The sequence below is a fragment of the Chionomys nivalis genome, chromosome 8, assembly GCF_950005125.1.
Source record: "Chionomys nivalis chromosome 8, mChiNiv1.1, whole genome shotgun sequence".
Taxonomy (NCBI): Eukaryota; Metazoa; Chordata; class Mammalia; order Rodentia; family Cricetidae; genus Chionomys; species Chionomys nivalis.
The window spans coordinates 28,833,908-28,860,898 of record NC_080093.1 but is presented as its reverse complement, the minus strand read 5'-3'; the positions used below and the strand labels follow the sequence as shown (position 1 = coordinate 28,860,898).

The window sequence follows — 26,991 nt, the reverse complement described above, 5'->3', positions numbered from 1 at the left end:
ATTGCATCTTTCATATTCATTTTGAATTTTTATAAAAGTCATTTTATGTATTTACTTAAGTTTTATTTGAAACCTATTCTAAATATAGAAGAAAAACTGGCTTTGTCCTTCAGACTTAAACGAAAGCCAAAGATCTTTTTGTTACACACACACACACCCTTCGTGCCATTACACACAACTTTTTTCCAGGACGGACAGCTTTCTGAGCACATAAAAACAAACCACAGCAAACACCACTGTGGAGTCGCCTGCCTCCTCCTGTGTGCAGGAGCTAATAGTGGATGGAAGAGGACCAGGATGGCATCTTTGGGGTGAGAGAGGAAGCAAAACACACATCGTGAAATACACTCACCTCACTTTTAAGATGGGAAACCTAACAGAAACGTTGAAAGGACCAAGAGGGGGCAGTGGCGCATGGGGGGAGAGAGAGGGATTCAAAATCACTACAGACTTAACGCACCCACCACATAGGGAACACCCAACATACAGCATACAGGGTGAGGCTCGAGGGGAAGACTAGAAATTAAGGGACGTCCTGAACCGAATAATTTGAATGGTCTACCTAAGATGGCAGAACATGGTCCAGTCAGAAGGTCAACTACTTTAAATACTTTAGGAAGAACTGTTACCCAGGAACAAGAAATTTGAGTTCCATTAGGCTAAGATGGATAAAATCATCACTCTACAGGTCAAAAATAGCAGAGTGGTGTGAAGTTGCTATGGCTTCAACCCCAAGTTCTATCTGCCCTGCTCTGTAGACCTTTGTGGTTTAGGTGGTGTCCTATGTGTCTTCGGTTGGTGACACCTGTCTTAAGCAGTTCATGGAGATTTTTACAAGCATTGGTCCAAATAACAGAGTATGTACTAAGTACCTACTACGGATAGTTCCCTGGAAAATGACGATAGCGCCAGCACAGCCCCGGCTCCCAACGAAAGGGACAGATAAGCAAGTAAGAAATTGTGGGCTGTTAGGGAGATAAACATCTGAATTATGCTCCAAGGGTCAAATTGAAACGTTCAGACAAGAGCAGATGTGCAAAGGTGTGCAAAGGTGTACAGGTGTGACAGCAGGTGGGCAATGAGGAAGACGAGTCTGTCCTGTCAGAGGTAGAGGGTGTGGAGGGAACTGACACAAGCTGGCAGAGCCCATCCTGGCAGGTGTGAAAGTGACTGGGGAACCCCGGATCCAGAGAACAGAAAAGCACAGCAGAGATTCACAGATGGAAAGGGCTGGGGCTGGAGAGATGGCTCCGTGGTTAAAAGCACTTGTCACTCTTCCAGAGGCCCCAAGTTCGGTTTCCAGGATCTATGTAAGGCAGCTCACAACTGCCGGTAACTCCAGCTCTAGAAGAACTGATGATGCCCTCTTCTGAATTCCTTGGGTACCCACACACAGGTAGTCTGTGTGGGGGGGGGGGAGGGAGGAAGGGAAGGAGGGAGGGAGGGAGGGAGAGACTCTGTGTGTGTGTGTGTGTGTGAGAGAGAGAGGGGGGGAAGGGGGAAAGGGAGGAAGTGAAGGAGGGAGGAAGAAACTGTGTGTGTGTGTAAAAAGATAATTTAAAAAACACTGAATGTCTCTCAATTTAAAGGCTCTTTCTTTCTTCCATTCTTTCTTTCTTTCTCTCTTTTTTCTTTTGGTTTTTGGAGACAAGGTTTCTCTGTGTAGCTTTGGAGCCTGTCCTAGGACTGGCTCTGTAGACCAGGCTGGCCTTGAACTCAGAGACTCAGCTGCTTCTGCCTCTGGAGTGCTGGGGATTAAAGGTGCATGCCACCACCTCCTCACCCCACTTTAACGGCTTTAAAGAAATCTTCCCAGTTGTAAGGCCACCGGGCCCTCGCTGAGTGGATCTTCTTGACACTCTGATTTGTCAGCTTTCTCCAGGGAGAGGGAAATTTTGGAGCAGTGGGGGGAAGGAAAGAGAAAGCAGTTCAGCTCGGATGGGAAGCTTGCTTTCACTTCAGTCTTCCCACCCCATACATCCTCTATTCCATCTTTACTAAAAAGAAGTGAAACCACTCTATCAGAGAGCAGAGGGCTGTGTGAGAGGCCACTCTGCATCATTACAGTCCTGTGATTATGTCATACTGTGTGAGTAAACAGCCATGGTCCTGGTTTTTTCTCCTTTCTCCCAGCTAGGACCGTGTGATGGTTTCTATTTGACACAACCCACAACCATTCTGGAAAGAACCTAAATAAGGGATTGTGTGCAGTGGGCCAACTGGATGGATGTCTACAGGGGATGGTCACAGTTGCATTAACGGTTGTAAAACGATCTAGCCCACTGTGGGTGGCACAATTCCCTAGCAGGGTGTCCTGGACAGGTACAGGAGTGGAGGAACTGAGCTGAGTACAAGCAAGCAAATATGTAAGCATTCGTTTTTCTTCTCCTGGCTGTGGAGGTGATGTGAGGAGCTGTTGGAAGTTCCTGCCTTGACTTCCCCACAGGGATGGACTCTATGACCTGGAAGTGTGAGCTGAAGGAAAACCATTGTTTCCCCAGGTTGCTTTTTGTCGGAATATTTTATCACAGCTTTACAAATAAAACTCGGGTGGGCCATTGTGGGGAAGGGAGGACACTGTCTTTTTCTGTGAACTAGCAACGGGTTTTTGAGATCCTATCGCAGACTCGTGCATCTTCTTCCCATGACAGAGCACAAAGCTCGGCACAGTACTGAACTGGAACTTGAGGCCCTGGACTTTGGCATCACCCCCTTCTATCACTGTTCCCCGTATCCTAAGGAAAAGATCTTGACATCAGATCTGGCTTCACTTACTATTATCAATGCAGCCTTTGCCAGACCATCCCTCTGAGCTACTCACTCACCTATAAAAGGAAGATAATCACTTCCAAACAACTACGAGAAAAGCCTCCAGTGGCCAAAGCCATGCAGCTGCTATCACCACCATAGTCTGCACTCCCTTAAGAGTCTGACCTGAGGGCTAGAGCTGGCTCAGCAGTTAAGAGTGCATGCTATTCTTGCAGAGGACCTGGGCTTGGCTCCCAGCACCCACATCTGGCAGCTCACAACCACTGTAAATCTGGTGCCAGGGGATCTGACACCCTCTTCTAGTTTCTGTGGACCCACGTGCGCACACACACACACACACACACACACTCCCAGAGAGAGAGGGAGAGCGCGCGAGAGAACTTAAATCCACATAGGCACTCGCACATTAATTTAAAAAAATAATTTTTTTAATTCTTGTCCTTTAGATGTTTCTAGTGTGGCAGTCATAGTTTTGGGTTTTTTGTTTGTTTGTGTTTTGGAAAGGCCAGGACCCACAGCACAGTTGGTAGGGGCCTTGTTCAGCAACCACAGAGTCCTGGGTATAAATCCCAGCATCCCACAGCTGGGCATGGTGGCAGACTGCCCTTCCAGCGCTTGTGGCGTAGAGTTGGGAGGATGGAAGTCCAAGGTTGAGTCACTAAGATGGTACAATGGCTAAGGATGCTCACCTGTGTTCAAAGCTTGGGGCCCACACAGTGAAAGGGGAATAGTGGCTCCTGCAAATTGTCCTCCGGTGCCATGGCATATGAATGGATAAATAAACGTAATTTTATAAAGTCCTCTATACAGTAACCTTGATACCAGTCTTGGATACATGAGCTTTTGTCTACAAGAGGAGGAGTAGGGAAGGAAGGAAGGGAGGAAATGGAAAAAATAAAATAAAATGAAATAATGAAAAAAGAAAAAGAAAATAACATCCATATTACTTAAATTTTTTTTCTTTGGCTCCTTCTGTATTCTAAATAGAAGCCAAGCTCCTTCGTCGGTTTCTTGAGCCCAGCCAAACCTGCCTCCAGCCTCCACCATCTCTGTGCAATGGTACTATGCTCCTGGCAGCCTCCTGTGCTTTAAGCAGATTGTGTCGGTCTTGAATTGAGTGCCTTGTCCTGCAGATTTTTGCCTCGAAGGTACTTCTGCCCCTCCCTTCCCCACGCTCTTTGCACCTTTTGGATGGACCTTAGATATAAGGTTGTGGCCACACTTCCTCAGTACTGCTCCATGCTTGCTTCTGACGTCAGCGTTCAGGAATGCATTTGTTGTGTGAATATTACTCAGTAGCTACCTCCCCAATGGGGAGTAAACTTAAAGAGAGCAGGACTTTGATTTGATTCACTACCGCAGCCCCAGTACCCAGCCTAGCAACAAAGTGTTTGACTTATTACAGTTATTATCAGGAGGCGGCCCTCTGTAAACACATAGCACATAGTATCACTGCTATGACCTGGGACCTCGGGCAAGTTGGGCTTTCTTGAAATGACTTCCGAAGCACTTAATTGCTTTCTTGAGTGTCAAAGGTTGAATTTCCTCTTTTCAGTATTATCCAGATCTTCCAAGTTGAGAAGGCACGTTTAATAAAAATTTTCTTAAGAATCTTGCACTTTAACAATATCAGTTATAGGAAATGGATCCGACCTGACAAGTTTTCAAAGTCAGATTCTCACTCAGAAAAGAAAGGTCAGCAGTCGGGTTAACATTTTGGCAATACATCATCTTCACTGATCGGCCGAGGGAATCTCCTGGCACCTAGGGGAACATAGGTGTTTCAGGAAGAGGTTTGGTGGTTGACCAGATGTAGATAATACAACAACGTGGAAAAAAAAATGCCACGTAGCGTCCCGTGGGCTCATGCTGATGAAATACATGGTCCCTGGCCTAAAATGGGAATACATTATTTGTGAAATGCAGCTTTCTAAAAGCCAAAGAGGCCACCCTCCGCGTTGGCACTTTAGAACGGATTACAGTTCACTCTTGTTTGGTTGGAGACTCCGTTTGTGGAGTTCCTCGCACTACGCTCAAGGACTCTGGGAAGTGTGTGGGTAGCCCGCCTTCAGCTCCGTACACTTCGTGTTGGTCCTACTAACATGACCCCCGGCTCTTCATTCACTGCTTTGTGTCTGGAGGGTTTTTATTGGCCGTAGACCTGATCTTCTTTCCGCTCTTTTCCTTGGGGGTTTTACATATTCAGAAAATTATGCTCACAAAACACACTGAACGTTTCTCAACGTTTTTAAAAACTTCCTGCTGTCAGCCAGGCACGGTGGTGCACACTTTGATCTCGGCACTTGGAGGCAGAGGTAGACGGATCTCTGTGAGTTCAAAATCAGCCTAGTCTACATGGAGAAGTCCAGGCCATCCAGGGCTACATACTAAGATCCTGCTTCAAAGACAAAAAAAAAAAAAAAAATAGATTTTAAAAGTTTCTGGCTTTCAGTTCTCCTTACTCCATTCACAACCCTGTACATACTGAGTCCAACCTAACACATTAAAGCTTCATTTTGTCTGCACGGGGTCACAGATGATGTAACTGGGACAAGCAGCTGAAAAACAACAGCAGCAACAACAGCGTGTGTGTGTGTACATATGTGTGTGTGTGTGTGTGAGAGAGAGAGAGAGAGAGGAGAGAGAGAGAGAGAGAGAGAGAGAGATTTGAGGATTTGAGACTGGTCTCATATTCAGAAAGATCCGTCTGCCTCTGCTTTCTCGAGTGCTGGGATTAAAGGCGTGTGCCACTATGCCTAGCCATAACTTACATTTCTGTGCTAATAGTGATAGTGAATCAATCAAAGATCCAAGCATAAAGCATTAAAGAATAAAATTTTAGGAAATAACACAAGAAAATTTGCTTTCCGTCATAGATGAGAAATATGTCTTAAGACACAAAACCCAGAAGTTTTTAAATGAAAATTCTGAGTAAACGTTTCCACATAATATTTAAAAACCATATGGATTAAAATATCATTTAAAAATCTGATAAATAGCACGATGGGACAGCATTTTAACAAGCATCACTGATAGGGGTTTAATTTCTTAGCTTATAGTGTGTGTGTGTGTGTGTGTGTGTGTGTGTGTCTCATTATTGTGACAAACTCCTGAAGAAGTGACTTCTGAGGAAAGGGTTTATTTTGGCTCACAGTCCGTCCTCTCATCAGGATGGAGAACGCATGGCCGTGAGAACACTGAGTAGCTGGTCGCATGGTTTCCACACCCAGCAAGCAGAAAGCTATGGATACTAGTGTTTGGCTCATTTTCCCTTTTTAGGTAGGTCCAAGACCCTGACACATAGAGTTATGATGTAAAATTTTCCTGTTCTTCAGAAAGGCAAACGTGTCAAAAGTGACAGCAACTAATGCTGCTTCGGGGCCAAGGGTAAGGAAACTCAGCCAGAGTGCTGACTAACTACAGACCAACACAGGCTCTCGGAAGTCAAATGTATATACATACATACATACATACATACAACCACCTCGTAATCCAAGGGTAAATTCTACTATTATGAAATTCATGTTACTGATAAACTTCAAAAGTTTTCTAAGAATCATGCACATGCGCCCTCCCCTTCAGCTGGAAACGCCAACACACTAACATCAGGGAAATGGGGGAGGGGGCTGGAAACAGCCAGTGTGTTAATCAAGAAGGGGTCGGTTAAAGATCAATTCATATGACTGAAAGCAGAGAACACCCAGGATGCAGTGCTAATTTTAGAGACTGAAAAAGATGGCTCACAAAATGTGCGCGGTATGATTCTACAGTCTAATTAAAAATAGATTCATTGAGGGGAAAAGTTGATGGCACTGATGCTTTCCAGATATTTATATATTTTTCTAAGGGCACATATGGCAGTTTTACACTTAGAAAAAAAATTTAACTAGAAAAAGAAAAGCCAACTTTCTCCAGAAGAGACAATCTGTTCCTGTATATTCTATATTCCAGAACAGGCACCTCTGAGCATCTGTTTCAAAGATCATACCTTTAAAAAAAAATTAGCAATTAAGTGTAACTCTGAAAGCAGTGCTCTGTTGGGATTTGTCTGTAGGGAAAGGCTCCACACCCACACGCTCTAATCCATTCAGATAGCCGGCTCTATTTGCATAGCTCGTGCATCAGCTACTGACACCTACGTTGCTTAATCCGAGCTACCATATAAATAGATCTGGAGCGTGAGTGCACTGGCTATCAGCAAGTGCTGATGGCAGGAGCAGCGCACGTTATCCAAGACCAGCGATTCCGTGTCCCTGCCGAGGTGAGTGCCACACCAGTCCACCACAATAGTTGCTCTCTGTTGTGGAGGGGAGGTGGGGAGGAGAGGACAGTACCTCTTCTAAGCTCTCTAACAACTCTGATATAAAAAGATAAAGGACTTGTTACTGAATAAAGTGGTTTGTCTTTCAGAATGGGATTTGAACACAGTTCCGGGATTATAGAGTTTCGATTTGTGATTATGATAAGGATGCTGACTTTCTAGGCTGATGACTCCGTCATAAGCATTAATTTCTTAGTTTCTTATCTCGTTCAACCATGCAAGCAAACAGTGCTGTAGAACAGAGGTTTTTCACGGGTATTTGCTCAAGCTAGTCCATGGGAGTCAGGAAGGGAGGAGAAGGTTATGATAGCCACTGGGAATAGAGAAAAGCAAAGCCGGGCACAATGCTTCAGTGGGGGGGGGGGGGGTACATACAGCGTCTTTGCTCTGCTAACATGAATTCTAATTCTCCAAGAAGACAGGCTATAGACGGGAACACCCTGATTTATTTAAATGGCAATTTTTATGACCAGAAAACGTTGTTTCGCTCGTGTACCCTTGGGTGAAAGAGCAAACAAAACCCATCACTGTTTTTGAAGCTGTTCAGAAGAGTAAGGTTCAGTCTGCCCATGCTATTTTAATTCCCCCTGGTCCGGGCTGCTATTTAAACTATTTCCTGTCAACTGAAAATCTAACCTTAATATATGCACCTGACCTCAATTATCCCATGCCGAAGGGTTAAAGATTAACTATTCTGTAAAAGTTACTGCTCTGTTTTAAAGGAAATCAGTTCTCCTAAACTGGCAAAGGTGACTTACAGATCAGGAGCATGGATGCTGGTTACCCCAAACGATGCATTCCTAAGCAAAAGTGGTTCCATGAATGTTTGCAGGCCACAAACAAAAGCAATCATAAGCCGATACATTCAATAACTGCCTTAGTCATAAGTAACATATTCAACAAACAGTAGACACAGAAAGATGAGGAAATATTTCTTGTAGGCTTTATATGTTATCTTAGAGTTTGTTGGATTTGCGCTAAACATAAACAACACATTCTGAGGGCATCAAATCAGATGCCATTATTATTTTTTTTTCTAAAAAAAAAAAAAAAGTGGCTTCTTGCACAAAGAGTCTAAGGCAGCCCGAGATAATTTTGACTCTTAATCTTACACCTCTCCACAACCACAGTATTTTACTCAGTCAATCCTTGTATGAAGAGTGTATGGGGTAACTGACACAGATAAAGCTTCCTCAGGGAACTCTGCTTTATGCTAACATCTTCAAAAATTTATTATTTCTATTTCAAAGAAGCTAGGTATTTGCTTTGAGTATAAGAAGGGCAGACTGTTTAAAACAAAATTCCAAGTTCTGACTCAACCTCGACCCCTCCCCACGGTTATTAACTAATGCAGTTGTTGAATGTATCGGCTTTAAGACTTCCTTTGTCTGCTGCCTGCAAACCTTCATGTAACCACACCTTCACTTGGGAATGTATCCTTCCGAATAACCCGAATTCATGCTCTTGAGCCAGGAGCAGTCATCATTGCTGGCTCAGAATGAAGTATTTCCTTTAATTTAGGGTTGTAACTTTTATAGAGTAGTTAATTTTTAATCCATCTGAACAGAAAAAGGAGATAGGACAATAATGAAGAGGAAATAGACAACATTTTGAGTTTCATGGGATTTATTTTGTACAGGATAAGACAGAGATTTCTCTTTTCATCCTTCTACATGTAGATATTCAGTTTTCCCAGTAAAAGTGCTAAAGGCTATATTTTTCCAATATATGTTTTTGATAATTCTGTCAAGAACTAGATGGTTCTATTTGCCTGAATAATAATATAATCATATGTCTTCTTTCTAAATTTTGTAAAAAGTAAAAATGTTAAGATTGAAACGATGTAAGGAAGATAATGAGATTTAAAACTCAAATATAAAAGAAGTAGATAAAAATTAGAAGATGAATAAAAAATAAAAATTCAAAATAATAAATAATTGTTTTAAATGAAAGGAAAATGAAAAGGGGGGCAGAAGTACTTCCCCAGACCTGTGTGGGGAGGGTCGTGGTTTTGCGTTTACTCCTGCTAAGCAGGCTGGCGTTATGTGAGGCCAGTGGTGGGGCAAGTCATCTGCATCAGGGCTATGCTTACGCTAGACTCTAATAAAAGTCTAGAGGCTTTCTTCCTTTGCATTTGTGGGGCCTTTGCACCCCACGCTGATCTCTATGTCCTGTAGACTGGGCAGGTTCCCATTCACTCCAGGGAGCCTCGGTCTGCATTCCTCCATGTGGCAAAGTTCACCTGGTTTACCTGAGAGTGATTGTTGTGAGGGCAATCAATCTGCCTTGGATTCTCAGAAACCTGCAGCTGCCGGCTTGAAGGCCTGTCTCGGCAGACAACCTCGGGCTACAGGTCACAATCCTCGCCACAAGAGGGCAGGACTTCCGATCACTGTGATTTGCACAGCCCAGGCTCCGGGTAACTGAAACTTCATAGTGGATTTGCCATCCCCTCTCCTTACGGGGTTTTCTCCTGGACAGTCACCATGGCAGAGTGTTCCCAGGCACCCTGACTGGTCACCTGCCTGTGTTTTCTAATCTCCAGCGTTACTCGGTCTCAACAGTAGGCCCCCTTTGAAGTTAGCTCCTGTTCACAATGCTCTAAGTTACCGGGAGTGAGGAAATGGTTCCTTAACGCTAGTCAGCAGTGAGAGAGGACTCACCTCGGACCAAATTCCTGCCCTGGGTTTAACGCTTGTGAGAACTGTGTTGTCAATCCTGGGCTTCTCCCCCGTTGCTACCACGGCTCCTCTGGTCTCACGATGGCCACCCAAACCCAGGCTAATCACGTGATTGCTGTTTCCCTCCCTCCTGACCCCTCCCAGCCCCTCTTCCCATCCTCCACCCGTGCAGGGAGTCGGTTTTGTATTGCTTCCTATTCCTCTGCATTATCTTTTTGTTTGTCCAAGCGTTTTAGCCACCCATCCCCCTTGATTCCCAGTGATCTTCCACTCTGTCTCCTTGGAATATAGTTTCTCTCTTGTCACCCTGATCTTCTTACTTGGGAGTGCGCAAAGAAATCCAGCAATCTTATCCCCTTCATTTGTTCTTGAGAAATGAAGCTTATTCTTGCTCACCACCATGACTCTTTCGAATATTGAGTGGGTGCCAGATCTGATAGGCAGAAACTCCAAGGTGGCTATAATGCTTTGCAACAACCTCATTAATCTTTTCTGCCACGACATGTTTCAAGTTCGTTACGACTCTCCTGGCCCCATATCTGGAGTCATGATTCTTTTAAGTGGAGAAAATATTTAGAAAATAAGTTATGTACACACACTGCTGGACATTCCTTTAATACTGACTCAAATTTAACATTACGAGGGTTTTATGTATTTGTGTTTCTTTTCCCCTACAGTGAAAATCATGCAACATTCGTATGGCTATTTTTTTTTTGCTATGTACTACAACAAAACAACCCTAAGATTTTAATATAAATATTGCCACTAACAATAAGTCTACTCAGCTTGAGATTTTTTCTGTGCTTTTATTATTATTATTCTATGGCTAGATTCTAGCACAAGTATTCTAGAAAAAGCATACTTTTTCTGTATGACTAAGAATTTCATGTCGAGTTAGCCAAGACCGTTCCTGGTGATTTCAGGTACATATAGCTGGACTAATGTTATATTTTAATCCCACAGAAACTTGAAAAATGAGACCTAAAATGAAATATTCAACTTCCAAAGTTTCCTCAGCTAAGCTGAACAATGCAACAGGCAAAACCCTGGTCAAAATTCACAAGCTACCAAGTAAGAGCGTCCGCATTCCTGTTTTACACACTACTGAAAATCTGTTGTCAAACACTTACTATGCCAATGTCCAGACATGCCACCCTACGAAAACACCTAAGAATGTAAGAACTGACAGGAAAAAAACCAAAAAGAGGTGACTCCTGAGGATACAGAAGCCTTGTGTTTGAAGAGTTCATAGTCACTGCTGTCGCTGGGTACAGCACAAGACAGTGCTAGCTTAGATCATTCTACCTTTGACTTAGGAAAATATGGGTTTTTTTTTTTTTTTTTGTATCAGTCCCCCTCACACTTCTCACAGCCCCTGACATCAAAAACTAAAATGCTTGGAATTTGATGAAAGAGAAATGAAGTTAAATTATAGGTATACCTCTGACGAGAAGGGGCTATAAGGATCCTTGAGTCTTAAAATCAACAATACAGAAAGGAATCATTAATATTTCAGCATGCTTTTTATACTGGAACAGCCACACCAAGAAGGCTAGCAGAGCTCTGGTGGCCTGGGAGGAAACCAGAGAGTGATGAAGAATGGCCTAACGAGAAAGCAATGCCCCCTTCTGTTCTCCCCGTGGCTCTGAACCATCCACACACTTCTTTGGTAATCAGGATTTTAAAAACCAATTTGACAATGGTTTCTGAAAGGTCAGGAAATCCCAGTTTTAACTGATCCTTTCATTTGTAGTTATGTGCAGAAATAGTGACCCAGTAGAAATGACCCCATGTTTCCAGTTTTCCTCATATTAAAGAATGTGCTGTCTTAATATCCAGAAAATGAGGCCCTTCATAGATACTGTTACGGAGTAGACATACCAGAATTTCTGGCATTGGTGCCAGAGCTCACTTTGAATATTGAGATCTTACAACTCACATGTTAGGGTCTTTATTACAACCTGACCCTGAAAGACTATTTTTATTTTTATTTATTTATTTATTTATTTTTTTTGGTTTTTCAAGACAGGGTTTCTCTGTGGCTTTGGTTCCTGTCCTGGAACTAGCTCTTGTAGACCCGGATGGTCTCGAACTCACAGAGATCCGCCTGCCTCTGCCTCCCGAGTGCTGGGATTAAAGGCGTGCGCCACCACCGCCCGGCCTGAAAGACTATTTATGACGTCCAAAACACAAATGAGATTTTCTACAGGAGATTTAAATTTTTCTTTGGCTAAGAAAAATGAAGATTACTGAATAACTGACTGATTTTTTTTTTTTTTAGTCCAGTTGATGGAATTTGTATTTCGTTAGTCCTAGGCTACAGGGCAGATTCCACCCCAGATAAATAAGACTCTATGTAGCTCAGACTTATCTGGGAATTCCCGACCCTCCTCCTTTAACCTCTTGAGTGCTAGGACTAGAGGTGTGACCACATCTGGCCTGTGGTCATTTTTTTCACTGGAGGTAAAACCTAATGAAGAGCTTTGTTATTAAACATACCGCATTAATTATTTTTATGTCTCTATGGCCAAAAGCTTACAGAGGTGACTTCAAGTCAGCGATTCATTTTGCTTCATGTCTTGGAATGTACAGTCCATCATGATATGGATTGCAGCTGGATCAGTTTGATCTTTGGCAGTCATAGCTTGCAGCAGCTTCTCCTATGGCACCAGCCAGGAGGAGAAAACTGAAGGACCAGGCTACCGTTTTCTGAGACTGGCCCCTATGGTGTAGGTACATCCGCAGGTGTCCTACACCCAAAGGTTCTGTAACCTCTTAAACAGTGTCACCACGGAGGACCAAGTGTTCAAGAACAAGAGTCTGTGGGGACACTGAACACAGTCCTTAATAGAACTCATGAGCCATGTAACCTTGGACAGTGTTGTGATTCCTAAAAGTCTGTAAAACTATGATAATAATACTTTGCAAGATTATTATGAGTGGCTAAGTTAAAAGGCACATAAAGTGAAATATAGCAGAGCAATATCCTGGTGCTGATGCTTGGATAAGGGCAGTTGTTTTAGTATCAACACCCTTTACAGTTTTCAGTCATCCTCCAAAAATTATTAAGAGTTTATTCTAGATGACAGGAAAACAGTTCCAATCTATAAGGATGTCAACAGTCCCCTCAGTTAGGCAATGGCTGATGCCTACTGAATGTAGAGCTATGACCCCTCAAATGGCACTCTGAAAACAACAATAAAAATATTTCTAAAGACCTAAACGGTTCAACAACTCATTTGGCAGCAGAATACAACCCCGGCCTATTATCTGTTAAATCCCAAGATCCGTGATGGTTAATTTCAAATGCATTACTGAGGCATATCTTTAGGTATGCCTAGGACAGCGTTTTCCAGAAAGGATTAATTTTGAGATTAATTTTGACCCATCCTGAAAATGGGCAGCTGCAACCTCTCATGGTCCAGATCCAGAACCAATTAAAAGAGATCCAGATAAAGACAGCTAAGCAGCAGCTTTCTCCATTCTCCTTGGTCTGCTGAGATGTGAGCAGGTAGCCTCTCGCTGCCTCTTTCCCTTTACAAGAGATCTGAAACGAGCAAAATGAACATTTTCTCCTGTTAGTTGCTTCTTGTCGAATATTTGATCACAATAACGAGAAAAGTAACTAATACAAGACTTCATTTCATTTTGCCTCCCATATCCTACGATTCATTATAAAATTAGTCGAGCCAACAGTAAGTGTTATTCCACTCTCTTTTGGAGGTGCTGGGTATATTTATAGGATATAACCTACATAAATCTACACTGTTTCTCTATTGTTAGAATACCAACAGAAGACCAGAGAAATTTGCCACATCTACCAAATGAAGCTCCGTTCTGGCCTCATCATAGGAAAGACCTGTTACTTTGAGAAAGAATCCACCAAAAAATATTGGCAAAAATCAAGTAAGTTCATTCCTGGACAGGCCAATGGGCACCTAGCAGCTTTTACTTTCCATACTTATATATACAGTGGTTTTCCTCATCCAAGTTCTCCTTGAGGAAAACAATAAAGATGACAGACACCATGTTGGCTGTTTCAGAGAGGGGTTTTAGTGACATGGGAGAAATGGATACAATGGTGAGTGAAAACAGTTGATACAAGATTTTAAATAAGAACGTCATCACTTGGGGTGATATTTTTACTATGGATGAAGTAAATGGTTCTCAGTGGCTGCTTTTGAGTGTTGCACACGTGTGAGTAGTTTTCTTCCTCTTGGTGTGCCCTGCTGGAATGTGAATGGAAAACTGATATTAACATGAAGATCTCAGCATCGAGGAGGTACTGATCCCGTTAGACCACTGGGTGACCACCAACCTGGGATCACTTCCTCTGTTGCTATATTGTCCATGCAAAAGGATGGCGTCTTTGCAGAATGAAGATGGATGGCTCACCCCGACTCCTACTGTCTTGCAGGTAGAAGGCCTGGAAGGGACTTCTCTGTTGATGTGCAGAACAGCCCGCCTGGTTCAGTCCGTACAAGAGCTAAGAGTTCTAAAGAAGGTGCCAGACGACTTGACATAGAGAGTACCAAAGGTGTGCCTGAGCCCAGAGGCTGTGCGGGGGTGAGGTGTGGGCTAGCACATGGGGCCTCGGCAAGTGCTACTCAGAAACTTGTTTCCTGCTCGTGTGCTGACTCAGTGGCATCCAAACTGGGTGCCGGGTAGCTGTGCCTGTGCCATCTCTGATTAGCGCTCCACTGATATCTTAGAATATTTGCTGAAGCTTGCAATCATGTCCACGTTAATCCTGCTAGAGGAATTATCCTTGAGAGAAAAAAACTGCATTAATCCCCAAATTCCAAAATGTTCACCATAAAAGAGGATAAAGAACTATTATCTTTTATTTTTTTATTATTATTTAATTAAAAATTTCTACCTCCTCCCCTCCATTTCCCTCCCGCTCCCCCCATCCCCCTTCCCCTCCCTCTCCACTCCAAAGAGCAGTCAGGGTTCCCTGCCCTGTGGAAGTCCAAGGTCCTCCCCCCTCCATCCAGGACTAGGAAGGTGAGCATCGAAACAGACTAGGCTCCCACAAAGTCATAAGTACCATTCTAATACGTTATGACTTGAAGAGTAGTCTCATCTTAAGTATTCATCATTTGTGCAAAGTTCCAAATAAAATGGCGCTAATTGAGAAGAGAAGAGAGTCCAGGAAATGTGGGTTAGTGGTAGAACACTTGCCTCGCGTGCGAGGCTCTGCGTTTAATCTCTACCAATGTGGGAGAAAAATAAAAGTGAGTCCCGCGCATAGTGGCATGTGCCTTTAATCCCAGCATTTGGGAAGCAAGTGAATTTCTGTGGGCTCGGGTTTGTCTGGGCTACATAGTGAGTCCCAGGACAGCCAGAACTGTATAGTCACACGGTGTCTCAAAAACAAACATACAAACAAATAAACAAACCCAAAATTAATCAATTAATTAACAAGTGAAAACCCCACCACTAAGGAAACTTGATTAAGAATCACAAGTTGTTATTTTAATATATATTATTTTCTATATAAAGGATATTATATGAAGTAATTTAGCATGTATCATATATAATATGTATTTAGTATATATTTAATACAAATAATAGTAAGCTTCTAATCAATATTCATTTCTCACAAACTGTTTTTAAATTACTTTGCTTTAGATGTTCACATACAAATGCTTATTTTGTATATTATTTTTAGTTGCAAAACTCAATAACCTATAGAAGATAAATTTTAAAGTAGGATCCTCATATGGTCCAAGCCTGCTTTAATTTCCCCACATATGCTTTCAAAACGTTATAATGAGCTCTGTATGTGTCTCAGGCAAAAGCATGAACTGGCTGACCTCTGCATCCCCCTAGAGCCGTGGCTCTCAACCTTACTGATGCTGTGACCCTTTAATACACTTCTTCATGTTGTGGTGACCCCCAGCCATAAAATTATTCTTGTTGCTACTTCATAATTATAAATTTGCTACAGTTATGGATTGTAGTGTAAATATATGATGTGCAGGATATTTTATATTTGACCCCTGTGAAAGAATTATTCAATTCCCAAAAGGGTTGCGACCACCCACAGGTTGAGAACCACTGCCTAGCATGTTGGAAATCTCTAAGTAGGCATGCTTTATAAAGGGACATACGTTCACCTATGTCTTTCAATATATGACCATTCTTTTCCACAGTCCCCTAGACTGTAGGAAGGCAAATATGGAGTTGTCCTCTTCCTCACTCCCAGATTCACCATGCAGGAAGCTAGCACCTTTAACCCCACCCTGGTACCAACTATGGTACATGAGTTTTGCTTATGTTACAATGACAAAGTATATGTTTTGTTAAAAAACAAAATTCTTCTGAGGAATTACTTCAAAACATAGCCAAGAAATTTGTTCATAGGATAATTTGTTTACTGACAAATTTGTGTGTGTTGTCTTGCTGACAGGGATTTCACCTGTTACAGAATCTCATGCCTCCCTAAGCACATTCAATGACCAATCTGTTAGTTTCAAAGTTCTGAAGGACGGACGCTATGTGATCAATGTTGAAGATTCTGGAAAGCTCCAAGAAAACGGTAGGCAATTCGAGACTATTTCTTCATGTCTATATTTAGTAATGATGACCGGCAAAGTTAAAAAAAAAAATCTACCGAAGAATACAGATGTTGAGAAACAACTATTGAGAAATACGGACAGAGAAGCCACATGTGTGCATTAATGCTGAGTACTCACTAGATCTTCCCAACAGTTTCAGTGTCACCATAGCATAAGTCTTTTGTGAAAGAGTATTTCTCTGCCATAAACAATAACAGCCACATTAGGGAACTTATCAGAGCATAATAATGTATTTTGAGATTTTTGTAGGAACTTCCAAAGTTTTGCTTTTATTGGTATATGACAAGGTTTAGGGCAAGGTTTTATGGCCCTGTGTATGATGGAACTGAAACCTTCAGATACAATTGCCTCTCACCAAGTGATACCCTGCTGTCTTTCAGACAAGATGTTGCTACGTTACTATGAGTCTTCACAGTTCTCAAATGATTCAGGTAATGTGGAGGCAGGGTGGAGGGGTGTTGCTTGAATTCTCATTCAGAACAAAGATGAATCTCAAATAGCCCATAATAAAGAGAGGCTCAAAAGATTATCTTCAACCCCATGCTCACTGTAATGTAAGATCTTAGTTTCTTGGAGCACTTATTCCACCTCATCTCTTTCTGAATTAATAGGATAAAGGCTTAGATACATATAGTATTTATAATAATACAGCCCTCCTCAGACACAGCTAAAAAGATTGTGCTCAAAAGTTGTCCAGAGGCAGTTTCTTCTATGTCATCATTTGTTCATGTTGAATGCCTCATCATTATGCCCAATCAGCAAGAGAGAGGAAACGGGTGAATACATTCCTTTTCCCTTTGAGGGCACAGCTAGAAGCTACACATCACATGTCTGCTCATCTTCAGTTGGTCAGAACTTAGCCTAAAAGCAACACTAAGCCATGAGAACACAGGCAGGGAAATGAGAGCTATTAAAAGACAACTCAGTGGCTTCACATGCACACAGGGAAGCTGATGTTCACAGCAGTGTCCGTTGGAATCAATTCAATTAGAATAGATCAAAGCAACAACAGAAATTCAAAACCTAAGCTTCTCCTCTGAGGAATTTAGAAAGACCCTTGGGCCAGGCTTGGTGGCACACACCTTTAATCCCAGCACTCAGGAGGCAGAGGCAGGCCAATCTCTAAATTCAAGACCAGCCTGATCTGAAGAGAAAGTTCCAGGATAGTCAGGGCTGTTAAACAATGAAACCTTGTCTCAAAAAAAAAAAAATAAGAAAAGAAGGAAGAGGAGAAGGAAGGGAGGGAGGGAGGGAAGGAGGGACGGAGGGAGGGAGGGAGGGACGGAGGGAGGGAGGGAGGGAGGGAGGGAGGGAGGGAGGGAGGGAGGAAATTAGCGAACCATTTTCCTGGATTCTTTGGGTTAAGTTAAATTAAGATGAGTTACAAGACTTAGGGTTTTTTTTTTTTACTTATAATTTGTTTTGTTCTTTTTAATTGACAGGTAAAATTGTATTAATCATGTACAATAGGAAACTTTTAAAAATTTTTTATTTTTATTTTATGTGTATGTATGTAAGTATACCATGTATGTGCAGTACTTGAGGAAGCCAGCAGAGAGCAATGACCCTTTTGTAAGTGAGCCACTCTATGGGTTCTGGGAACTGAATCCAGGTCCTCTGCAAGAGCGTCAGGTGCTCTTAACCACAGAAGCATCTCGCCAGCCCCCACCAGGAGCTTTTGAAGAAGCTGTTGTCTCTCTGTCTTGTAGAATGGTAGAATCCAGCCACATGGCAAATGCATTGTCTCACATGCTATTGTTTTTCATTGTAAGGTGATGGTGTGGATGGTAAGTTGCTGATGGTGGACATGAGTCCTGTGAAAGACACAGACATCAGGCTGCATGCCAACAAGCAGAACCACTGTGTGAAGGTAACAGAACTATAACTGGGTAGCTGCCGTGTACTCATTCTGTTTATGTGTAGTTAGTTAGATGTTAGGGGAATTGTGAAGACGGAGCTGTGTACATACTGTTGTAAAGGAACACAGCCAATCACTTCTAAGGGCTTGCTCGGGAGGGAGGGAAGGAGAGAAGTGTGATGTGTGGCCTTGTACCACAAGTCTGGTCTCCAATAGTAGCACAGAATACCGGGGAACTTGCTAGAAAGCAGGATTTCAGACTCCCCACAACTGAATCAGAACTCGGGAGCTTCATCACTTCACTCCAATTTGAGAGATAACACAGAATGATCTCACATCCTTTCCGATTGGCTGTGTTCTTCCAGAAATTGTTTTCTGTGTGTATAATAACTTCTGGCTCCAAGTCTGTCAAGGAGAGGACAGCAAGCGTGTCCATACAACGCCAGTTATTAACAGCACAAAATTCTACATCTGATCCATTCTTACTTAGTCAATGGCAGGTGTACATTGGTCATGACAAAAAATTATGAGCAGGTCAAGGAGCAAAGGAGTCAGAGCAAGAAGTTAGGGAGAAAACAGAACAGCATAATAAAAAAGACAATTTCTAGAAACAGACAAAATTTAAGTGATTCACTGATCACATAAATATAACATCAACATAAACAGTGGACAGTGGTCAGCATTCTGCTCCAGAGAATATTCTCAAGTGTACATAATACAAACTCTAGCATACATAATAAAACATAAAAGCAGAGTGCCATGGCATCTCAAGTCCTTGCTTAATGCCCCACCAGCCCTGCCTCTTTTAACCCTCAAAGCAAGTTCATAATGGAATAATTACACTGGTCATCTATTGCTGTTGTGCAACCAACTGCCTCAAAACTCAATGGATTAAAATAATAATTGTTGATAGGTCCATAGTGATTGAGAACTTATACTGAAGGCCTGAGTTGGGTCCCCACTATTGACTGTCAGGTGACTCACAACCACCTGTAACTCCAGTACCAAGATGGTCAAATGCCCATGGGCATCTACATTCATGTGCACACACCCACACAGAGACGTACCCATGTCTATAGTTTAAAATAAAATAAACCCTTAAAGATAATATAAATAAAAAGCATAATTTGTCTGTAATTAAGAATTTAATTAAAGAATTTAATCTAATTAAAATTTGATAAAAATATGCCTGTAGTTAAAGTGGAAATGAACCAATCTGTAGGGAGCGCTGGCTCGACTGAAAAGTCAAAGTTTGCTAGATAAAGCAGCATGTTCTTTGTATTAGAGACAATGCATAGCAAAAGAGGGGCACAAATCCAGAGGGGCCACATACAGATCTGCTCAGTCTACACCAAGCAGCATCTCTAAATGCATCAGCCCCCTGTCAATCACTTCCACTGGTGCCACACACATCCTTTGCCCTCTGCCGTTCCCCGCTCCCTCCTCAACTCAGTAGACCGACCTGCTAGATAGACCAAGCTATATGTGACTATTCTCCCATGGGTTCTAACCTGGGGGCAGGGGCAGTGTTAGCCCTGGACTTCCCATTCACATATGGGCTTTCTCTCTCCTTTCCTCAGCTCGAAAAGTGTCAAGCTCCACTGCCACCAGCGGTCTTTTTCGTCGTTCACCAAAAGGCCTCCGACTATGTTTCATTCGAATGTAGGAATCTGCCTGGGACATACATAGGAGTGAAAGATAACCAGCTGGCTCTGCTAGAAGGAGAGAAAAATGACGATGAAAATATTATGTTTAAGCTTTCTAAATAAGAAGCTTGTGGGTCCTGGGTTGAACGACTTAAAGTCACCACCAAAGAAAGGATGAGAGGAAGCAATAGACACCTAAGGGAATGGCTTAAGATGCTCTGGAGTGTTGTCTTTTTATATATAAAAATTCTTTTCTTTTTCTCTGTACCACTACGCATTCAATAAGAACATGCATATATAGCACAGGGCATTGGTAAAGAAACTGAGAGACATTTAGCCTTGGCTTCTACGTTTGTCGGCTCCGAGATCTGAACGAATTTACACTTCCAGATTTCTTCAGGTGAGCAAGCACCATAGCTCATGCTAGGCTTTAGACAAGGGTTCATTTTAAAAGCCTTAAAAAGAATACGTGGTTTCTCCCCGGTTCTAAACAGAAGGTTGAAATCCTAGAGTAGCTAGCGGAAGACCACCCGCTGCACAGACTGACCACATCTCAACTAGAACAGAACACCAGCTGCCCCCACCTCCCCCCGGGGCAACCCTCAGACCAGCTCTTTCTGTCAAGAAGCCTAGTGCTCCAGATGCCTTCCTACCTGGACAGGTTAAGATAAATCTGTGAAAAAGCAGGATAGCTGAAAAAAAAAATAAAGAAAAAGAAAGCCAGTATTTGTAAAGTGGAAAAATGTTACCTCTACTTCTTTCCTTGGGGCAGGGGGTTGGGGACAGGGTTTCTCTGTGTAGCCCTGGCTATCCTGGAACTTGCTTTGTACATCAGGCTGGCCTCGAACTCACAGAGATCCACCTGCTTCTGCCTCCCAAGTGCTGGGATTAAAGGTGTGTGCCACCACCACCCAGCTCTTTGTTTCCTTTTGAAAATTCTGATATCTTTTTAAGGTAACAGTTTAAGTTTAAGCAAGCCAAGCTTATGTTTAAAAAAGGAACACATTTTAGTTCACAACTGTGGTTGAAATCATTGGCTGTCTTTACTAAACTTAAACTCTTCTGTGAGTACTGAACAGGCCGTGTATTAGGGTATCCACGTAGGAAGGGACCTCACAGAGCAGTCAGAAGTCCTCCTACTAGGAAGACACCGAACTAACTTCACATTCTCTGTAGCTTATGTTTGCAGCACACCGTGTCTTTCAATAGCTGGCTATGGCCTATGTTCGCAGCACACTGTGTCTTTCAATAACTGGCTATGGACTATGGTTTGTGGCACGCTGTGTCCTTCTCGCCTGTTTCCAAAAAGCTATCACTATGAATGTGCGCATCAACTTGGAGGGAATTTCTCTATGGCTCGCTTTTCTTACACACAAATTCTTTCGTTGCTTGGATTCACAGTAGCACTGTTCACTGGGGGATATGTTAGCTGAACTCTCTCCCTTTCTCTGGTTCTTTTGACCAACGTATCTTTAACATATCTCCTACTCCCTAAACTTCATTTTTGTTTTCTCTGACGCCTATGCACTAACACTTTGATTCCGCTGTTCTACTTTACACTCTAGAATTTTATATATGCTGACTAGTTACAAAGTTGTTCACTAAACGTTTTTGTGTGATTTACTGTTACTGAAGTAGTGGGATTTATATTCAACCATACAGTAATGTTTGAAGATACTAAAGGAATAGCTGGATCATTTAGACAATAGCAATTTCTACTACATTTATTGGCTTCAAATTTACAGTAAATGCAAAAGATAATAACAGAAAGCATACTCTAAAAGCACAAGCTTTTAATTTCAACTGATGAAAGCTATTATATATAATACCTGGTTGGATGTATGAAAAAAAGAGGCTGGGGATTGCTGTATACGATCATACAATTATAGCATGATATAACTGTTTCACTAATTTTCTTTTACTGTTTTAGTATAGAGACAAAAGTGAAACCAGAATCTATGTCACCTCCCTGGAAACCTCGATGTTATCTATATGAATTTGTACCATGTACTTAAAATAATAATTAAGTAGTCAAATAGGTCCATGACATTGTTTATAACCTTGAATAAACTATTTATCAAAATCACGTGTGACCATGACTTTATCACAGAATGTCCAATGTTCTGAGTCTTTAATGAAAATGGCAGGGCTGGAGAGGTGGCTCGGCGGTTGAGAGCGTTGCCTGCTCTGCCAGGGGTCCTGAGTTCAATTCCCGGCGGTGGCTCACAGCCATCTGTGATGAGGTCTGGTGCCCTCTTCTGGCCTTCGGGCATGCACGCGGACAAAGTGTATACATAATAAATAAATAAATAAATAAATAAATAAATAAATAAATGAATAAATAAATAAATAGAAAAGAAAAGAAAATGGGCATACTCCAGTCCATCACAATTGACAAGGGAACTGAGCATGCTCCAGTCCATCACGATTGACAAGGGAACTGAGCATGCTCCAGTCCATCACAATTGAGAAGGGAATTGAGCAGGTTGTTTCATAACTCAGGGTATTTAAAACTCAAATTTGCCAGCAAAGGGATTATGTCTGCTTTGCTTCATCATCCTAGTGTCCACTGGGGTAGACCTCCTCCCCTCCCCCAAGTGACTTTTGACTTTTTCTCCAGCCCAAACACACACCCGCAATATTATTTATTATTATTATTACTATCTTTTCCAGGAACACAAGGAAAGTGTGGTTAAATTCATGGGTGAAAATAGTCCAGCTCTAAAATAAAGTGTCTCAGAGCCTTGGTTCACATTTGGGTCATAACTGACATTCTTCTTCTCCTCCTTTTCTTCTTTCTTCATCTTCACGTGTATGTTATTTGTCTACGCATTTGTGAGTGCATGTGAGCACATACATATGGAGGTCAGTGGTCACCATGAGGTGTCCTTCTCAACCACTCTCTACATTTTGGGGAACTGAATCTCTTACTGAACCTTGAACTCCTTAATTGGGTAGGCTGGTCAGTGAGCTCTAGGGGTCCACTTGTTCCCCACCCCCACCCCCGGTTAACAAATTTTACACCATCATGCCCATCTTTTTATGTCGGTGCTGGGGACCCAAGCTCAGGTCCTCATTGCTTGTGTGGCAGATCTGCCTACCAGCAGGTAACTAACGCCAGCTCCTGTTTCCTTTTTTACCTGTAAGGAGCCTCTGAAGCCCCTCACCCTGACCGGGTTCCACTGCACTGCATCTAGAGCCCTAACATCCCTTTGAGTCCTTCAGGACGTCCCCCTCTTGAAGAATTCATTTGAGACAACGTCTAAGACACTCCCGCTCAGGCGGACAACAGAAACATCCACATGTATCAGGCAAGAGGGGGTGACACGGATGTCCCCTTCCCTCCAGTCCGTCTCCGCGTCATAAGAGAATCTGAGGGTTTTCAGTTCATTTTGTTTTTTTCAGATATATTTATTTTTATTTTATGTGTATGGGTTCTGCGGTGTGCATGTAAGTACACCATGTGCCTGCCCAGTACCTGTGAAGGCCAGAAAAAGCATCAAATTTCCTGAAGTTGGAGCTGCAGATGGTTGTGAACCATCATGTGGGTGCTGGAAACAAACCCCAGGTCCTCGGCAAGAACAGTTAATGCTCTTAACTGCTGGGCCATCTCCCCAGACCTTCTGTTCATTTTCTTAGTAGCTGTACTGATCCTTTGTTCCTCTGAGGCATCAAGGACCCCATGGGTCATATATTATTAGCAGAGTAGGCTACAAATACAGTGATCGAATATAAATATTTGTCAGTGTTTTCCTGAGAGAAAGAAAATACTCCATAGCAAATTTAAATGAAGTTGGGCTGTAGTGGCACACACCTTCAATCCCAGCACTCGGAAGGCAGAGGTAGGCAGACCTCCATGAGTTCAAGACCAGCCTGGTATACTGAGCAAGTTCTAGGACAGGCTCCAAAGCTACACTGAGAGACCATATGGTGTGCGTGTGTGGTGGAAATTCAACTGAAGTAAGACGGGTGCTTATTTATTTCATCTTTTGGCTCCCTGTTTTCAACATATAACACTTCAATACCCAAGTCTACTTTCCTCATGATTTCTTATTATTGTTGAGGCTCTTTGTCTTATAGGAGATTGTGTGATAACAACGGAGGTCTAAATAAGACCGAGGTTCCAGGACCTATGTAAACCACGGAATTTCTCTCTGCCCACAAGCACAAGCAGCATCCCAAACTGCTGCTACCCACAATGCGCTGATACTGCGTTCTCTCACCAGCCGCTTCTCCAGCTCTCCAGATACTGAGTGTCTATTCTACAGTTTAATTCTGACATAGAAGCTCAGATTTACAAAACTACCCCTACCTCATATGTTCTACCCCATACGGAGCCCAGGGTCTTGTGTATACTAAGCAAGCACTTTGCCAACTGAGCCGTACCCTAAACCCCATCCTTAGTCCTCCAATCTGGTTAATTTCAGGGGCTCCTGGAACACCCTGTGATAATTTGCTATAGTGATGCACAGAACTCAAAAACCACTCTGCCTGCCATTGTCATTTTATTATAAAGGATACGTCCCGGGAACAGTAAGAAGAAAGGTATGGGCAGGGGTATTGAGGTTACCCGTCTCTCTGGGAACGCCACTTTTCATGTGTGTTCACCCCCTAGGAAGCCCTTTGAGGTCTTTCTTTCACAGATTTTTCAGGCTGATGCCGTTACAGAGACACCGAGTAATCATTGCCACTGGTGGCTGACCCCACTTCACCCCTTCACCCTTTCCTGTGGATTAGGCACGCGGTCTGAGGCGCTAGTGCGAGAGTGCCAGATGCCCACGTAGGACCTAGTCTTTTTTCTTTCATCGGAAGTTCCCTAAGAGCCCTTTAAGGTGCCAACTCTTTTGTTAGCATACAAAAGATACTCTTACCAAGTGTTTAAGGAGCTATGCACAAGAACTGCGGTAGAAGCCCGGATATTTATTTTCATTATGTTACAGCATCTTAACTCCTATTTCACAAGAACTCTTGCCTCAGGATAGAGATAAATTTCAGGCATTCATCACTAGTGTTTATAAATCCACTTTAAGTCATGCCATTACTGGGTCAGTGGCATCCTTGCTGGCATAGAGTACTGTGGAAGGTTAAAGCAGTCCGTCAAAGCGGACAGCAGAGTTTGTCTTGTGGGTTCCACCCAGTGGCAAATCATCAACTGCTCTCAACCTTGCTCACCTTACCTGCTTTGTAAAATGGGAGACCGCTCATTTTAGCCTACATACATCTCTTGTAAATCCCACATATGATTATATATGTAAAGGTGCTTGGCTAACCGGGTGAAGCACTTTATGAAAAATATTATACAAGCTGGGCATTTATAAATTAAATCTAAGCACCCAAAAGACAGAGACAGGCCAATCTCTGTAAGTTCAAGGCCAGCCTAGTCTAGATAGCAAGTCTAGCTAGCCAGGGCCATGCAGTGAGACTAAGTGTGTGTATTTTGTATGTCTGTGTGTGTTTATTTACATATATACATAATACACAAAGGAGAGAAATTCATCTTGGTTTTCAGCAGTGTGTTAAAGTTTCACCACGGTTACATTAGGAAGAATGCTTCCACTGTGTTTCTGCTATGAACAGCCCTCTAATTTCACTTGTACCCTTAGCCCATTTGTCTCACTTCAGATTTTCAGATGGGATTTGTTGACAGATTTCAAGTTCCCCTTAGCTGTAAACACCCTTCTGAAACCAGTGTGCTTTGCAATGCCAAGAAGCAGATGTTTATTCTATTAAAATATTTAAAAGCATGATTTCATCTCAGAATACATAAACAGAGATAGGGGATTTGATTGGCCTTCATCCACAGTTCTGGGGAAGTATGCTCCAAATTCTTGGAAATTCCCAAATACCATACCAGGTTAAGAAATGATGGACAGGAAGTTCTGATGGGCAGTAGGATTTGGTCATGTTGCTCACAGACATAGCCACTGCCCTTCCCAGCTCTGACCCCAGGATGGAAAATGCCATCATCAGTCCCATGTACAAAAGGGACTTTAATCCAACCTGAAAAATCAGAATCAGAATGATGTAGATGGCAGAACAGAAAATACTGAATGATTAAAAAAAAAAGTGGTACAGCTGTTGTTTGATGAATAAGAACCATCTCATGATTATCAAGCTCTTGGGAGATGAATAAGGAAAGAATGGTCTAAATTTCCTGACTGAAGCCCTATCAGGAACTAAAACATAAAACAAATTAGAAGGGCAGAAAGGAGCTACCCCCAAAAATATGTCATACGTAACACAGACATCTGGGATTGACACTTAATTAATTGTTCAGGTTCAAAATGTGCAGCGCATTCCTGTCCCAGATGTGGTCATGTCAACACAGCTCGATGGGAGAGAGGAGAAATGGTTGGTTTGTACAGCATTAGCAGAGATAAATGGCTACAAAAGGCTCGTTACAGGAGAATGCTGCCACTAGGGTGAAGAGGACCTGCCTAGTTGGATTCTTAATGCTAGCAACAACCAGACAAAAGCAGAACTTCTCAGGAAATTGGATAAACTTGGAAAGAAAAGAGGAGGGGACAGGAGAGGAGCAGGGACGGGAAGGGAAGGGAGGAAAGGGAAGGGGAGATGAAAGGAAGGGAGAGAGTGGAGGGGAAGGGAGGTATATTAAAAAGAAAAGTTTGCAAAAAAAAAGCAGAATTAAACACACACAATGCTCATTTTAAAAATTTTCCTCTTCTTTCCTCCCTCTCTTTATCTTCTGAGATTTCAGGACGCAAAGAAAATATAGAATTGAAGAAAGGAACAAAAAACAACTGTTCAGGAAATAACAGTGACTCTGAAGAGGACAAGTTTGTAAGAAAGAAATCTTTATGAAGAACTTTCTAGAGGTAAGGAATAGAACCGAGGAAAATTCTTCCCTCGCTATGCCCCCTTCCCTTCTTCTTAGTACCAAGGGCTCACCACAAGGCCTCACCCATGCTAGGGAAGTGCACTACCACTAAACAACATCTCCATTGCCCCAAGTCTAGGTTTCGAAAACTAAGACAGTTCTGGGGAGAATAAGCGATGGAGCCATTCTTACTACGAGATCCATCAACTACTGGAAGCCATCAGCATGGCCTAGAGAAGAAAGGACCTGGAAGGAGAGGGAGAGCAGAAGCTTTATCATGATGTAGAGACGCCA

At 42.5% G+C, this 26,991-nt stretch overlaps 1 protein-coding gene across 4 annotated transcripts in view; it reads left to right on the top strand.

Moving 5' to 3' along the window:
* The window catches only part of Il33 (interleukin 33), a 38,321-nt gene extending 16,382 nt beyond the window's left edge, over positions 1–21,939 (top strand). For 2 of the 4 annotated variants that reach the window (XM_057780016.1, XM_057780018.1), the window contains exons 2-8: positions 10,735–10,842; positions 13,555–13,677; positions 14,189–14,308; positions 16,187–16,315; positions 16,736–16,786; positions 18,128–18,225; positions 19,794–21,939. In XM_057780016.1, coding sequence (XP_057635999.1) covers positions 10,746–10,842; positions 13,555–13,677; positions 14,189–14,308; positions 16,187–16,315; positions 16,736–16,786; positions 18,128–18,225; positions 19,794–19,982 — 807 coding nt within the window. In that variant the 5' untranslated portion in view covers positions 10,735–10,745 and the 3' untranslated portion in view covers positions 19,983–21,939. Of the gene's footprint in view, positions 1–3,851; positions 3,918–6,979; positions 7,031–10,734; positions 10,843–13,554; positions 13,678–14,188; positions 14,309–16,186; positions 16,316–16,735; positions 16,787–18,127; positions 18,226–19,793 lie in introns of those variants that run through there. The other 2 variants (XM_057780019.1, XM_057780017.1) reach the window with 2 other exon arrangements.
* Positions 21,940–26,991: the final 5,052 nt, after the last annotated feature.